At 36.2% G+C, this 16,213-nt stretch overlaps 2 protein-coding genes across 2 annotated transcripts; one reads left to right on the top strand and one right to left on the bottom strand.

Annotated features, from left to right (window-relative positions):
• Positions 1–1,012: 1,012 nt before the first annotated feature.
• Positions 1,013–3,694, bottom strand: LOC123699045 (protein spitz-like). The gene has a single exon (XM_045645902.1). It carries the CDS (start codon positions 3,230–3,232, stop codon positions 2,696–2,698), a length of 537 nt encoding a protein of 178 aa, XP_045501858.1. The 5' UTR covers positions 3,233–3,694; the 3' UTR covers positions 1,013–2,695.
• Positions 3,695–4,930: 1,236 nt separating this feature from the next.
• On the top strand, positions 4,931–15,556 carry LOC123699044 (general transcription factor IIH subunit 4). The gene is made up of 11 exons (XM_045645901.1): positions 4,931–5,202; positions 5,312–5,416; positions 5,945–6,076; positions 7,072–7,257; positions 8,368–8,440; positions 9,290–9,397; positions 10,238–10,321; positions 11,365–11,555; positions 11,970–12,084; positions 14,708–14,848; positions 15,199–15,556. Exons 1-11 carry the CDS (start codon positions 5,054–5,056, stop codon positions 15,340–15,342), a joined length of 1,428 nt encoding a protein of 475 aa, XP_045501857.1. The 5' UTR covers positions 4,931–5,053; the 3' UTR covers positions 15,343–15,556.
• Positions 15,557–16,213: the final 657 nt, after the last annotated feature.

Genomic DNA, 16,213 nt, shown 5'->3' with positions numbered 1-16,213 from the left:
ACTCGTCGTCAGCCACTTTTTCTAGGTCTTAACGTCGTAAGGAAGGGATCACGTATTCTGGTCACACTTCTTAGAGATTATTGTTGACTGAAAACCAGATTCGATTGAAGCGTTCACAGCTTCTATAGACCGATACTTTACAAAGATCCATTCAATTTCTCTTTTGCTTTATATTTAAGTAGGTAATCACTATTGTTATAGATATTTATATTGCTCCGAAAAAACGTAACGATAAATAGGTAGGTAGAACATTAATAAATTGTTGAAAGAGATTTGATTTCGTTAACAGAATTAATTGAATTAAGAGAAAACGCGTGCAGTTGTAAGTTGTAACGTGGTTGTAACCGATACACATATTATTTTATTAATTTTAATGGGCCATTAATCAATTTCACGGTGTAAGCGTTATCTTGCAATTGATTTATTCTCTAAGTTATAAAATATGGACTAGAAAAGCTATTAATGTTTTGTTTTGTAAACACATTGTCTACTTGTCTACAATATCGTACATAACAATGAAGATAAAATTTTACTTCTTAAAAAATTACATTATTTTTTAAAATAAATTATTGGTACATACTTTTGATATTTTTAATTTACTATATAAATATACATTTCCTTTCCATCAGGTTGCCTGGTAGAGATTGCTGCTTAGCAATAAGACCGCCTCTTGTACAAACTATGCCTTTCTTATGTATTAATGTTATTATTGTCATATTTTAGTTGAGTTATAAATAAATAAGTTTGTGACAGATAACACTAAACATTTTTCAAGCATTCAAGTAAGCATTAAAGATTATTCAATATTCACTTTAAAACTCAGTAAATCTACACCTTCAAACATGATGAAAATCAATTAACAAGTGATGTCTTACAGAGATTTTTAAAGCAGGTCAAGATTGTGAGAAACAATTTGAGTTAAGATATTTTTGGAATTTTTATTTTGTCTGGCAGATCTTTGATAAAGTATTTAATTGTAATGTTTCGAGACGGTGGGAATAAAAAGCATTAGTAAAGATTTAGTTTCATATAATTTTCTTTTAACAAATGATCAATAGAAAACTGTATAATTAACAATGTATCATCTTAACAGATATTTCAAAATTATTAGTGATGTAGGTAATATTTTACATATACTTTGGAATGTTTATATAAACAATCTCATATGAATTGATACAATACAATATGATACACAATATTCAATTTGTTTCGGGGACCTGATCTACTGGTATTACAAATTGTCAACATGTGAAAGCCATAAATGGTAGAATGTTCTAGAGTAAAAACAACCAATACACCAGATCCCACGTCGCTGTCACAGCCCATTAACAAATTTGCTATATTTTTGCGTCAATCCCTCAGTGCAAATCACCACAATATACAAATACATAGACTTCACATTTTATTGGCTACAATTAATAATTATTGATTTAAATCCATAAATCGTTACAATTTCACATTACACATAAGAGATTATTGAATTATATAGAGAATAGCATTAAGCGAGAAGAGGTTGGCAATTTCACATTGAGGTCATGACATTTTATGCACCATCCAATGTTTTACGATTTTTACAATTAATGAGATTCATAATGAGATTACATGGGGCATGATAGTGTGGCCGTGCTTAGCAAGGTTTAATGAATGCAACCATTAACAAGGCAAATTCTGTGCGGCTGATCATTGAATTTTTAACTAAATAAAGCAGTCAATAAATAAATGTTTATAAATATCTAATAAATACCTACAGGGGCTATATTTACAAGAAGCCTTCTCATTAAGGGCAGGTTTCCACCATTAAACGAATATAATACAGCTCTATCCCAGTGGGATATCAGGTATAAATTAAAAAATAAAGTAAAGCTGCAGGCTTAACATGTATTACAAAATAATACTGACACCAGTAAAAATCTCTAACCGTGATGGAATGTGCTACAGCAATAGGAACTGAGCTACTCGCTGCCTCACAAGCATCCCAATTCATCATAATACTATCTGTATACAACAAGTAATAAATACAAGTAACATTGATTTACAAATATCAAGAGATAACAGGGCTACAGGACACCCGGCCCATCAAAAACTTTGCTGTTCTTTGCAATACACAAAGAACAGCTTTCCTTCTGGGTATAGATACATTATCTATTGCGAGTATAAGTGCTCATGACTTTACAATAAGGCCCATTTACTAAACATTTGCTACAATACAAAACAATAACATGCAGTGGAACCACAGGAATCCATCGTGGTGGCCACTCTGTCGCGACTACCACGATGGATCTTCATATTGAATTCTAATAAGAAATTAGACATCGCCACATGGACTGAACACATCCAGCCCAGACAGAGGGAATATAACCTGTTATACAATCCAACAATACAACATAACAACTTCTATGAGCGAGTAGCATATAGGTACATGGTTGTCGCCGTTCTCACTAGTCCAACACACGTCAACGGAACCGTTTCACAAACACAGCTGGAGGGACTGGAATTTGACAAACTGCAACTCCCGAACGTTACGGTATATACAAAAGAAATTCCTCAGAAATAAATTATATGCTCCGTAAAATAATTATCACATAAATTTTTATCTCCCTTTCGATCCACACTTAACACGTAATCTAACTATATGTACACAAAATATGAACAGGTCGCTCGACAGAGTCCTCGGCGGCTAGGGCGGCCAGGGCGGCTAGGGCGGCGCGGGCGCGCACAGGTGCACGGCCCCGCGCGGCGCCGCCACGGCCACCAGGTGCACCTGGCCGCGCTCCGCCGCCGGCGCGGGCGGCGCCTTGCCGCGCCGGTGCAGCCGCACCCACGCGCCGAAGCAGACTAGAATCGCCAGGAACACGGCCACCGTCGCGCCGCCCGCTATCGACGCCGTCTCCATCATGAGCTGCCGGCTCGTCAGCACGTACGAGTCGTCCAAGTCCTTGAACTCGCATCGCGGCCCCACGAAGCCGCTCCGGCACTCACAGTTATAGAGAGGACTGTCCGAGATCACCACCGTGAAACACACTCCGCCGTTGAGGCAATAGTACTCCGAGTAGTCCGGCTCGCACTTGAAGGTGGGGAAGGTGACGTTGAGGCGCGGCTGCGGCTGCGGCTGCGGCGGCGGGCGCTGCGGGCGCGCGGGCCGCGCCGGCCGCTTGCTGATGGAGCTGGAGCAGGCGCCCGCCAGCGCCCAGGCCGCCGACACCACCGCCCACCACACTACCAACGACTGCATTGTCCGCTCGCTCCGGACTCTCGGCGCTCGCGGTACGTGCACGATTTTGACATTGGACGGTGACTTATACGAAATCCGAGAGGCGATGACATGACCGCTTTCGAATTTCGAACTCGAACCCTTCGCTCGTATCCGCGTCGGCGGTCCGCCCAGACATGTTTCCTGTGTCAACTTTTTTTACGTCGACGATCACTCGCTCATGACGGAGGCGCGGTTTCTACGAGCGCCCGAGATATCGCATCGATCCCACCGCGGGCATGTCGAAAGTGAAACACTCGATTGAATTAAACACTGAATTCGTATTTAAAGATTATTCACGGAGCACATACACACAATGTCCCGTTCGAAAGTTTACACACAAAATGGTGCTTAGCGGAACGAAACCGCACTGCGCTCGACGAGTTGTCTATACACGACTGATGGAAGGCGTCTACTGCATCCGCCATCTGCCGACGAGAATGAATGCGGTGAACTCGGACGCGTTGCGTTTGTGTGCGCTGCCCATCTGTATACAGGTTTGTAAGTGTGTACACGCACAATATAAATGTGTGAGTATACTTTTTTCTTTTGTTGGGACAAAGAGATTAAAAAAATCCCATTGGTATAGGCCATAGGCTTATAAAGTACGCCTGTACCCACTGTGTTATTTTTATGCCAATTTGAACTTTAAAGCTGTAGGTAAAGCTTTTTTGTGAGTTATGTATTTCTCGTTTAGGTTTTATAGAGTACCTTTCTTTAAAGTTTAAATACTGTTTAGTTTAATAACTGTGCTCAGGTAATATAAATTTAAACCATTATATTGTATTCTGGAAGATATCTCAAACAAGTACTTATGTAATAAATCTAAAATTACCTAGGTAGCTATATACCTAGGTAACTATAACAAAATATTTAAAATACATAGGTATTTACGAAATTTTTGAAATATGCAAGGTATGCTACTTATTAGTTTATAACCACAGTTTATAACTTGTTAAGGAGTTATAATTAATATTATGATTGTAATCTAGCTTCATTTTATCTTCTGTTTTTCGTATTTGTAGACATAAATGTGAAAGTATTATGAAGCTTTTAACTTTTTTCAATGTGTTTTGTTTGCAAAAAATAGGATGATTTGAAGAAAAATAATCAAAATATCTTCATTTAATAATAGGTATAACAGTTATAAAAATACTTCTTGTAGACTAAATAAAAAACAGTCAAAAAAAATATTTCTTTATGACTATTAAGAAAATTGTAATTGTATTTTTCTATTTACTAGAGTTTTTAGAAATATTTTATAATATATCTATGTTTTAAACTATCTTATTAATAATACCGTAGTTATATTAGATACCGCTGGAAAGACGAAATCGTCAAAGACCAGCGCACCCTCGATTGAAAACTGGTAAGAGATGGCGCAGGATAGAGTCAAATGGAGGCCTTATTGTCGGAGGCCAAGACTCACTTTGGGTCCCTGCGCCACTCTAGAAAGTAAGTAAGTAAGTATACATATGTCCACACTCCACTGTAGCTGTGCACTTTTACGCTTTATTATGAAAGTTATACCTAATACATGAAACATAACTAACATACTTTGTTTATGGTTTTGGCACATCACTAATATATCCGGTTTTTGACATTAAAAGTAGGGTGTCAAATGCAATGGTCAAAATATGACAGTCAACTGGCATTTTACCGTATGTCAATAATTGTCAATATGTCATCCAATTGAAGATGACGGCGGCGGTTGTGTGCTTTAATTACGGTCTATTATTGTTTTTATTGTAATAAACAAATTTCCACTTTGAATGAAAGGAAAAGTATTAAAATATAATTAAGATGTCAGAGTCCTCAAAATCAAAGTCTCTTAATTCAAACACCACTCCAACTTTGCAATGCAAAGATCTGCACGAATATCTTAAAAGTCGTTCTTCACAATTTTTGGATACATTATACAATTATCCAACAATTTGTTTAGCAGTATATAGGTAAAGATATATTGAAACATTGTACTTATTATAACTAAATATCTGATACGTTTACTGGACATTTTCTTTTATTATTGTAATAAAAAAAAGAGGTTATGTTGTTTTTCAGAGAGTTACCAGAATTGGCTCGTCATTTTGTTATACGTCTTCTGTTTGTCGAGCAGCCGGTACCTCAAGCTGTAGTAGCGTCTTGGGTTTCACAAACACATGCCAAGTAAGTATGTTTTTGCTAATATGTTATCTTATCAAAATGTTATCTTATGTTTCCACCCATTGCATGAAAGCTTAGAGAAGTCATCATTCAGTGTTTAAATTATCTAAGGTGCATTGGGGTAATTCCGGCCACGGGGTAAATACATATATGTTATATTAATACGTAACTATCGATAGAATATACTAATAATATCAAACCTATATATATCTTCTACCCTTCCTTCGCAATACGATAAAGCGATGCACTAATAGTGGTATTCATAATTTTCTGAAATTACCCCTCATCGGAAATTCCCCCAATGCACTATACTTACTACAGTGTGCCTACTTGTACTTGCTGTGCTATTGACTTATAAAAATGTGATGTCACAATATTGTGCTTATTTCAAAACTATTTAACTTTTCTACATATGAAAAATTCTGTAAGTAATTTATACAGGAATATATAAGCTTTTAAACAATGTTATAGATAAAATGATACTTAATATTTATATTCTATGATATAATTTATACTAAATTTTTCTTGCAGAGAACAGAGCAAAGCAAGTGAAGCTCTGTCAGAACTCTCCGTGTGGCATGAGGCACCAATACCTGGTGGTCTACCTGGCTGGTTGCTCTCGCAGTCTTTTAAGAAGAATCTAAAAGTAGCTCTGCTAGGAGGGTAAGATAGCAAACTAATGTTAATAAAGCACTACTTTTAATACTAAAAAAGATTTGTTGATCATTGGCAATTTATAAATCAATTTCATTTAAGCAAAATTGGTATACTGAAAACATGTTGTAGATAATCTATACTAATATTATAAAGCTGAAGAGTTTGTTTGTGTTTGTTTATTTGAACGCACTAATCTTAAAAAATACTGGTCTGATTTGAAAAATTACTTCGGTTTTGGATAGTCCATTTATCTAGGGAGGCTATAGGCTAAGAATGCAACAGAAGCAAGCCACGGGGGTGAAATGTCGGAGCGCAGCTAGTTTAGAAAATAAAGTGATTTATGTGAAACTGATGTAAAATTTTATTATTAAACAATTTCATTTTAAAATTTGTATAAAATATTAAGTGATTTTAATGAAACTGATGTAAAATCTTGATATTCTGAATGAAATGAAGATTTTTAATAAATCCTTTGGATATATAGATTTAAGAACACTGAACCCCAACTTGCGATACTGCACGGTTCTACTGCATACATGCAAAAGTAAATAAACATTGAAAGTTGAAAACTCACATTCAAACAGTTGATTGATGAATATGTTAGATGTAACTTTTGATTTAATATTTTTGTTGATGAATAGTTGTCATTATTTCATGTCTGAACATGCTTAGCTGTCGAATACTATAAAAAGCCGCTTTCCTTTAACTCGGGGGGCTCGGACGTTGTTTATATTATGTTGTTTGACCCATCTACCCTCACTTTGCAGTGCAGTTTATAGTCGTTGACTTGCTGCGTTTTGTCAGCAACTACATCAATTAGGTAGCTGTGTGGAATCGCAGTACATTCTTATTACATTCAAACTAATATTTAACCCGCATGTAAATTCTTATAAATACATGAAATCTGTAAATTTATCTATACATTATTAACTCAAATATTTATTTATTCAAATAAACTTAAATCAATATTACGCTATACCATACTCTAAACTTTTTTACAGCGGTAGACCATGGAGCATGTCACAAACCCTCGAGCCGGACGGCAAAGCTCGAGACGTAGCGTTCCTGGATGCGTACGCACTGGAGCGCTGGGAGTGCGTGCTGCACTACATGGTGGGGAGCCAGCAGACTGAGGGCATCAGCGCTGATGCTGTGAGGATCCTGCTGCACGCCGGTCTGATGACCAGGTAAAGTAGAAGTTGATACATTCGCTGGTTTCAAAGTTTTGAATTATCACATTAACGAACGCTGACGCAAGAAAAAGTGGACAGAAGTACAATATAATGAAAGAAAAAACAAGTGATAACTGCGTTAAAAACAACCGACTTCAAACTTGCACTTGCAAAATTTACAAATACCTACAGACAAAAATGCTCATAAAATAAAAACTACTGGGCCTATCCGAATAAAATTTTTATGGGACCAATTCGACACCATCCCGCATCGAACAAAAAAAGAATCACGTAAATCGGTTCAGAAACCTCGGAGTAATCGGTGTACATACATTAAAAAAAAAAAAAAAAAAAAATACCGGCCGAATTGATAACCTCCTCCTTTTTTTGAAGTCGGTTAAAAATAAGTAAAACAGTTTCAAAGTTTTAGACAATACCGCCCAGGTAGGCGTTTAATTTTCTTTACCAGTTTAATTATTACTAGCTTCCCGCCGGCGGCTGCGCCCGCGGTTTTAAAGAAAAACTCGCATAGTTCCCGTTCCCGTGGAATTTCCGGGATAAAACCTATCCTATATTACTCGTGGATAATGTAGCTTTCGAATGGTGAAAGAATTTTTTAAATCGGTCCTGTAGTTTATGAGCCTATTCATTACAAACAAACAAACAAAGTTTTCCTCTTTATAATATTAGTGTAGATTACCTCTTTTTTTCGGGGCAAGTTGTTCAGTTCTTACCAACCAAAACCCTACTTTGTTCCGTCGAGCCACTTGGGGCCGCGGGTATTGGTTGGAATTCTTCCGCGACACCAATTATTATCCCTATCATAGCATACATAAATCAAACAAAAATTATTAAAATCAGTTCAGTCATTCTTGAGCTATAAGTAGCGTAACTAGCAAAATTTTCTTTACTACTGCTTGTATTATTTTATTTTATCTGTACTTTTGCTAACTAAATTGTAAATAAAAAAAGAGCGTGTGTGCCGAACACACGTGTCAAAAGTGAAACTTCTTTGGCGTGAAGGTATTGCCATGACGCGTCCTTGAAATTTTACTTTCCACGCGCCTATAGAAATTTCACTTCGAAAATGTGCAAAAATTGAAATGGACTGTTTGTTTTTTTTAGAGATGCTGAAGATGGTTCTGCGGTGATCACTAAAGCAGGTTTTCAGTTCCTTCTACTTAGCACAGCTAAACAGGTACAAAAAAAATATCTTTAATTCTTTGAAAAAAAGGATTCAAATTGAGCTGATACTTAAAATATACTACTAGCTTTCCACCCGCAGCTTCGCCCGCGCAGTCAAAGAAAAACCCGCATAGTTCCCGTTCCCGTGGGATTTCCGGGATAAAACCTATCCTATTTCCCGGGGTAAAAAGTAGCCTATCTCCTTTCTCGGGTATCAAAATATACTAAATTTCATGCAAATTGGTTCAGTAGTTAAGACATAATTGAGTAACAGACAGACAGACAGAGTTACTTTCGCATTTATAATATTAGTATGGATTTTACGTATACATACATATTAGGTCTACAGGTGAATATTATTTCGCTTCAATTCAATCCAACTAATTTTTTGTGCAATAAATTAAATTTTATTTATTCGCTCTCATCTTGATTGCATAATTATTTGAGCTGAACGATTAGAAAAAATCCTACAGATTTTGCAAAAATCGCGGTATCTATGTGAAAGATTACAATTTTGGTACAAACAATTTAACCACCTAGTGCCGTGTGTGAAAATTGTCCTGAAATATTTATCATTCATTTATCCCAGCTTTCCGCCCGCGGCTTCGCCTGCGTTTTCAAAGAAAATCCCGCATAGTTCCCGTCCCCGTGGGACTCTTGGTATAAAACGTGTTCCTATGTGTTAAACCAAGTTACCCTCTATATGTGTGCTAAATTTCATTGTAATCGGTTCAGTAGTATTTGCGTGAAAGAGTAACAAACATACACATACACATCCATCCTCACAAACTTTCGCATGTATAATATTAGTGGGATTATTAGGTACATTTAAATGCTATAACAGACATTCACTATTATTCAGGTGTGGCTTTTCCTGCAACACTATTTGCACACGGCGGAGAAGAGAAATTTGAGCTCGGCTGAATGTTTGGCGTTTTTATATCAGCTCAGTTTTAGTACTCTGGGAAAGGTGAATATTTAACATTTTATTATAATATTACTATTGTAATTTTGGTTAAAGCTAGTTCTTACAACTAGTTCTCGATATAAATTTATAAAGAATAGAAAAAATTCGATCACGAGGCGGGACTCGAACCCGCATCCTTTCGCGCCATTCCGGATAATCATTTCAATAGATGGCGCGCGGTGTGTCCCTTAAGACACATAAAACTGAAAGAATAGATTAAATTCGATTGCTCAGGCGGGTCACGAGTGGCCGAGTTGGTGAGGCATCCGCCCCGGAATGGCGCGAAGGATGCGGGTTCGAGTCCCGCCTAGTGATCGAATTTTTTCTATTCTTTATAAATGTATATTTATAAAGCATTTGAATGCCATAAAACCAAAAATATTAGTTCTCGATAGCTATAGTTATGATTTTATATAAATCAAATTTCGTTAAAATTATTTAGAAAATAAGCGTGTGCGCCGAGAAACACACACGTGTCAGAAGTGAAACTTCTTTGGCAAGAACCAAAGATGCCAAAATCATCGCCTTATTCCATGACGTGACGGTATAATTGCCATGACGCGACCTTGAAATTTTACTCTCAACGCGCCTAAAGAAGTTTTACTTCTATTAATTTGCATTATATGCACATGGATGTGTCGCATTGAAAATTCGCTTTAAAACTGCTTTTCCGGTTTTTTTTTATTTGTCCCCTAATGCTTATGTCCTAGAACTACATATTTGTTTTATTTATACAGGGTGTAATACACACGATTACACCCTATATAATTAGATTTTAAATATTTTTTTTATTTGATTGCATTTCAAAATGTTTCAAAAACTAAATACTTTAATCATTTTCAGGATTACAGTACAGAAGGAATGAGCAATAATATGTTAGTATTTCTGCAACACTTGAGGGAATTTGGACTTGTATATCAGAGAAAGGTATGGGCATATATTGTTATTTTTAAACTCCTTTTTTTAATTCATGTAAGTGTTTATGAGTAATAACTTTTTTTATTAATTAATTTGGAATGAAGCTTCTACGGAAAAGAATCGACAATAACTTCAAAGAAATAACTGCGTTAAAAACAACCGACTTCAAACTTGCACTTGCAACATTTACAAATACCTACAGACAAAAATGCTCATAAAATATAAACTACTGGGCCTATCCCAATAAAAATTTTATGGGACCAATTCGACACCATCCCGCATCGAACAAAAAAAGAATCACGTAAATCGGTTCAGAAACCTCGGAGTAATCGGTGTACATACATAAAAAAAAAAACATACCGGCCGAATTGATAACCTCCTCCTTTTTTTTGAAGTCGGTTAAAAAAGATAACATGATACAAAGTAAACTAAAACTAAAGTGTTGTTGTTTATAGTCTAGTTTATTTGGTCAATTAAGGGTCTCTTCTACGCAAATATTAAACATTATCTTCTTTCCAACCTTCAAAAAAATTCACGTGCCAACATAAAGCAAATTGCCGTTGAAATGTTTTTTCCGAATTTCATGATTAATTTTTTAAAATTGTAACTTCAGAAAATCTTTTGAAGTATTTACCATAAACGAACTGAATAATTTCATCCTCGATTTCATGAATTCTGCCAAAACATTAAATGATGATCATCAATAATAATAATAGAAACTTGTTCGTCCATCCATCACACATAAAATACATTGATTTACAGCGCAATCGGGTCGTTTCTACCCAACCTGACTCGCACTAAACATAATCTTCGGCACGAATCTTGTCCAACCCACTTCAACCACTAAACACATCAAATTCTTGTTCAAAGCTAGTCGTTTCTGCCCAACTCGACTCACATTGAGCATTTCTGGCATTAAAGACGTTCTTTTTTCCATTCTTTAAAAAATATAATATTTTATAAAGCATTTGAATGGCATAAAATCCTAAATATCAAAGACGTTATTTTCGTACTTAACCCACACTCTAACCCTAAAAAACATCACTTTCCAGCGCAAAGCGGGTCGTTTCTACCCAACCCGGCTTGCTCTCAACATAACTTGCGTCAAAGACGGCATCACTCCGCTAGAGGCGGGCCGGCAACAGGGCTACGTGGTTGTCGAGAGCAACTACAGGGTGTACGGGTATACGCAGAGCACCCTGCAAGTTGCCCTACTTGGATTGTTCACGGAACTTATGTACAGGTAATAAAGAATTGTGGAACTACCCACAACAAAGTATGAAAATTTGGAGACAAATATCCTTGAAACTGTCGAAGTTAAACCAACTCTTTAAATGGCTCCACATAAGGAGCCTAGTATTGAATGTTCTGAGGTAACAAGCCATAAAAAATACAGTCTAGTTTAGAGCATCCTCCATTTTTGAAATCAGTTGAAAATTACTCTTTAAAACTCAAACTCAAACATTTATTTATTCAATTAGACTTCTTCTAGAAGCACCTTTGAATCGTCATTACATATTTTTTTTTTTACATTTATCACCTTTTTATAACTCCAAAAGTCTTTTTAAACGCCTCTCATTTTTAAAGATCCATACATTTAACTGTATAATAATTCATTGTAATATTCAAAACAGATTATAATATTATTATCTATCAGGTTCCCGAACCTCGTGGTCGGCGTGATAACCCGCGAGTCAGTACGGCAAGCGTTCCGAGGCGGCATCTCAGCAGAACAGATCATCAAATACTTGGAACAGCACTCGCATCCACAGGTTAAATTATATATAAAAATAAAAATATGGTTAAAATTATAATATTTATTTAGTCTACAAAAACTTTTTTGGGCATTCAACATATATTTTCTTCGGAAAGCAGTTTCAGTAAGAGTCAGCAATTTGTTTAAAAAGGTGTGTATAACAGCGGCTCGCAAGCATGTCTCCATGTATAACTAATCCATCTGCAGCTGTGAAATGTGAATAACTTAAGAGCATGTCTCCGTGTATAACTCATCTGTCAGCAGCTGTATATAACTACAGAACATGTCTCCGTGTATAACTCATCTGTCAGCAGCTGTATATAACTACAGAGCATGTCTACGTGTATAACTCATCCGTCAGCAGCTGTATATAACTACAGAGCATGTCTACGTGTATAACTGGTATGTCAGTAGCTGTATATAACTACAGAGCATGTCTACGTGTATAACTGGTATGTCAGTAGCTGTATATAACTACAGAGCATCGCTACGTGTATAACTCATCTGTCAGCAGCTGTATATAACAACAAAGCATGTCTACGTGTATAACTGGTATGTCAGCAGCTGTATATAACTACAGAGCATGTCTACGTGTATAACTCATCTGTCAGCAGCTGTATATAACAACAAAGCCTGTCTACGTGTATAACTGGTACGTCAGCAGCTGTATATAACTACAGAGCATGTCTACGTGTATAAATGGTATGTCAGCAGCTGTATATAACTACAGAGCATGTCTACGTGAATAACTCATCCGTCAGCAGCTGTATATAACTACAGAGCATCTCTACGTGTATAACTGGTATGTCAGTAGCTGTATATAACTACAGAGCATGTCAACGTGTGTAACTGGTATGTCAGCAGCTGTATATAACTACAGAGCATGTCTACGTGTATAACTCATCTGTCAGCAGCTGTATCTAACTACAGAGCATGTCAACGTGTATAACTGGTATGTCAGCAGCTGTATATAACTACAGAGCATGTCTACGTGTATAACTCATCCGTCAGCAGCTGTATATAACTACAGAGCATGTCTACGTGTATAACTGGTATGTCAGTAGCTGTATATAACTACAGAGCATGTCTACGTGTATAACTGGTATGTCAGCAGCTGTATATAAGTACAGAGCATGTCTACGTGTATAACTGGTATGTCAGCAGCTGTATATAACTACAGAGCATGTCTACGTGTATAACTCATCTGTCAGTAGCTGTATATAACAACAAAGCATGTCTACGTGTATAACTGGTACGTCAGCAGCTGTATATAACTACAGAGCATGTCTACGTGTATAAATGGTATGTCAGCAGCTGTATATAACTACAGAGCATGTCTACGTGAATAACTCATCCGTCAGCAGCTGTATATAACTACAGAGCATCTCTACGTGTATAACTGGTATGTCAGTAGCTGTATATAACTACAGAGCATGTCAACGTGTGTAACTGGTATGTCAGCAGCTGTATATAACTACAGAGCATGTCTACGTGTATAACTCATCCGTCAGCAGCTGTATTTAACTACAGAGCATGTCTACGTGTATTACTCATCTGTCAGCAGCTGTATCTAACTACATAGCATGTCTACGTGTATAACTGGTATGTCAGCAGCTGTATATAAGTACAGAGCATGTCTACGTGTATAACTGGTATGTCAGCAGCTGTATATAACTACAGAGCATGTCTAGTGTCTACGTGTATAACTTATCTGTCAGCAGCTCTATATAACAACAAAGCATGTCTACGTGTATAACTGGTACGTCAGCAGCTGTATATAACTACAGAGCATGTCTACGTGTGTAACTGGTATGTCAGCAGCTGTATATAACTACAGAGCATGTCTACGTGTATAACTCATCCGTCAGCAGCTGTATATAACTACAGAGCATGTCTACGTGTATTACTCATCTGTCAGCAGCTGTATCTAACTACAAAGCATGTCTTCGTGTATAACTGGTATGTCAGCAGCTGTATATAAGTACAGAGCATGTCTACGTGTATGACTGGTATGTCAGCAGCTGTATATAACTACAGAGCATGTCTACGTGTATAACTCATCTGTCAGCAGCTGTATATAACAACAAAGCATGTCTACGTGTATAACTGGTACGTCAGCAGCTGTATATAACTACAGAGCATGTTTACGTGTATAACTGGTATGTCAGCAGCTGTATATAACTACAGAGCATGTCTACGTGAATAACTCATCCGTCAGCAGCTGTATATAACGACAGATCATGTCTACGTGTATAACTGGTATGTCAGCAGCTGTATATAACTACAGAGCATGTCTACGTGAATAACTCATCCGTCAGCAGCTGTATATAACGACAGATCATGTCTACGTGTATAACTGGTATGTTAGCAGCTGTATATAACTACAGAGCATGTCTACGTGTATTACTCATCTGTCAGCAGCTGTATATAACTTCAGAGCATGTCTACGTATATAAATGGTAAGTCAGCAGCTGTATATAACAGAGCATGTCTACGTCTATAAATAATTCGTCTTTGTAAAATCGCTGTTTGCTGCTGTGCATCAGCATTCTCTCTTATTAATAACTGGTTTATTCACCCCTTTTATAAGAATATAATATTTGTCTTCTAATTAAATATTATTTTTCTCTGTATTTTAGATGTTAAAAACGGAAACGGGTGGGATAAGAACAACGTCAGTGCTTCCCCCCACTGTGGTGGATCAAGTTAGGTTATGGGAGAGCGAGAGGAACAGATTCACGTATATCGATGGAGTGGTGTATAACCAATTTTTGTCGCAGGTGAAGGGTTGATGCAAATTTAAAAGTTTTTCTTTTTCGTTTAAATTTTTTGATTGTTTTTTTAATATCAGCTGACAAATTAAATTTTCATAAAATTTTATCGTTACGAAAACTGTTGATTTGGATGAAGTTTACTTTGCAGGGATAACTCTTTTTAACGCTTAGGGGTTTTTTTTATGTTTTAGAGTGTTTAAAAACATAATTTATTACTTTATTCAAAAAGTTTAGTTATTTTTTATGATCTTCGATGTTTGCGATCTTACGAACATCTTAATCATACATGTCCCTGAAATAGGTGTTGTATTTTGTAAGTGTTTCGCCATAAATTTTAAATAAATCTTCAATTGCAGGCCGACTTCGTAGTACTGCGTGATTACGCTAAACAACAGGGCGTGTTGAGTTGGCAGAACGAACGAACTCGAACTATGGTGGTCACTAAGCCGGGACACGATGATGTCAAGAAGTTCTGGAAACGATACTCTAAGAGCTCGTAGAATCCCATACAGATCCCATATAGAGTGGGATTCGATGTGGGATACAGTGGGATTCGATAAGATTCAGAGATGATGTTGTTCTAAAAAGAGGAAATGAAATGAATACCTGGAGTAGCTACTAATCCAATTTCGACGAAAGTTCTTGAAGTTTGAAGTGGTTTATAGTTTTTAAGAATATATGTAAAGACTGTTGTAAATAAAGACTTATGTTTAATTTTGTTTTTATTTTTTCGTAAAATTCAAAACTAACTGGAACACGATGTAAACATTTTTTTTTAAATAAGTACGTTTCCTAACCTCAAATATGGTTTAATATTTAAACTCATAACTAGAAATTACATAGGCATGAATATTTTTATACCTCAATCTTGGAATGTCAATTTTTTAATCACACGTACATGGACATAATGAAATGAAATGAAAATTTATTTGTATGAATTGTGGTTACAAAGTTATAATAAATTTTTCGTCCGCACAATTCGCCAACAATTGGCATACAAATATTTTAATTTTATAATTTAATTATTTAAACATAAATAGTAAATACAACGAAATGTAACTTTTACAAAATAGCTATTACCTATACATTTCGATGAGAAGACAGACTAGTGATTCCCAAAATATAATTAAAATCCTCTCAATAGAAATAATATTACCGCTTACTGAACTGATGAATGCTTTGGAGTTTGGACTGATTTATTGAATAAATAGAAATTTAACAGATATATTACATCACTACATGTAGGGAAATGACAACACACTTTGCCACAGAAACCTAGCATTAAAAAGCATGAAAGAGAGATAAATACGTATTGGAAGACTATCTAGTGATTAGCGATAAATTGAATATTGAAATGAATTAGAAAATGGA

The sequence above is a fragment of the Colias croceus genome, chromosome 17, assembly GCF_905220415.1.
Source record: "Colias croceus chromosome 17, ilColCroc2.1".
In the NCBI taxonomy this organism is placed as follows: domain Eukaryota; kingdom Metazoa; phylum Arthropoda; class Insecta; order Lepidoptera; family Pieridae; genus Colias; species Colias croceus.
Note: the sequence above shows the minus strand (reverse complement) of the source record. Positions and strands in the feature narration are given on the sequence as shown.

Coding starts and splice junctions, on each gene's coding strand:
- LOC123699045 (XM_045645902.1), bottom strand. CDS start 3,232: ATGCAGTCGTTGGTAGTGTGGTGGGCGGTGGTGTCGGCGGCCTGGGCG.
- LOC123699044 (XM_045645901.1), top strand. CDS start 5,054: ATGTCAGAGTCCTCAAAATCAAAGTCTCTTAATTCAAACACCACTCCA. Junction 8,441..9,289: donor TACTTAGCACAGCTAAACAG/GTACAAAAAAAA, acceptor ACTATTATTCAG/GTGTGGCTTTTCCTGCAACA. Junction 12,085..14,707: donor AACAGCACTCGCATCCACAG/GTTAAATTATAT, acceptor TCTGTATTTTAG/ATGTTAAAAACGGAAACGGG.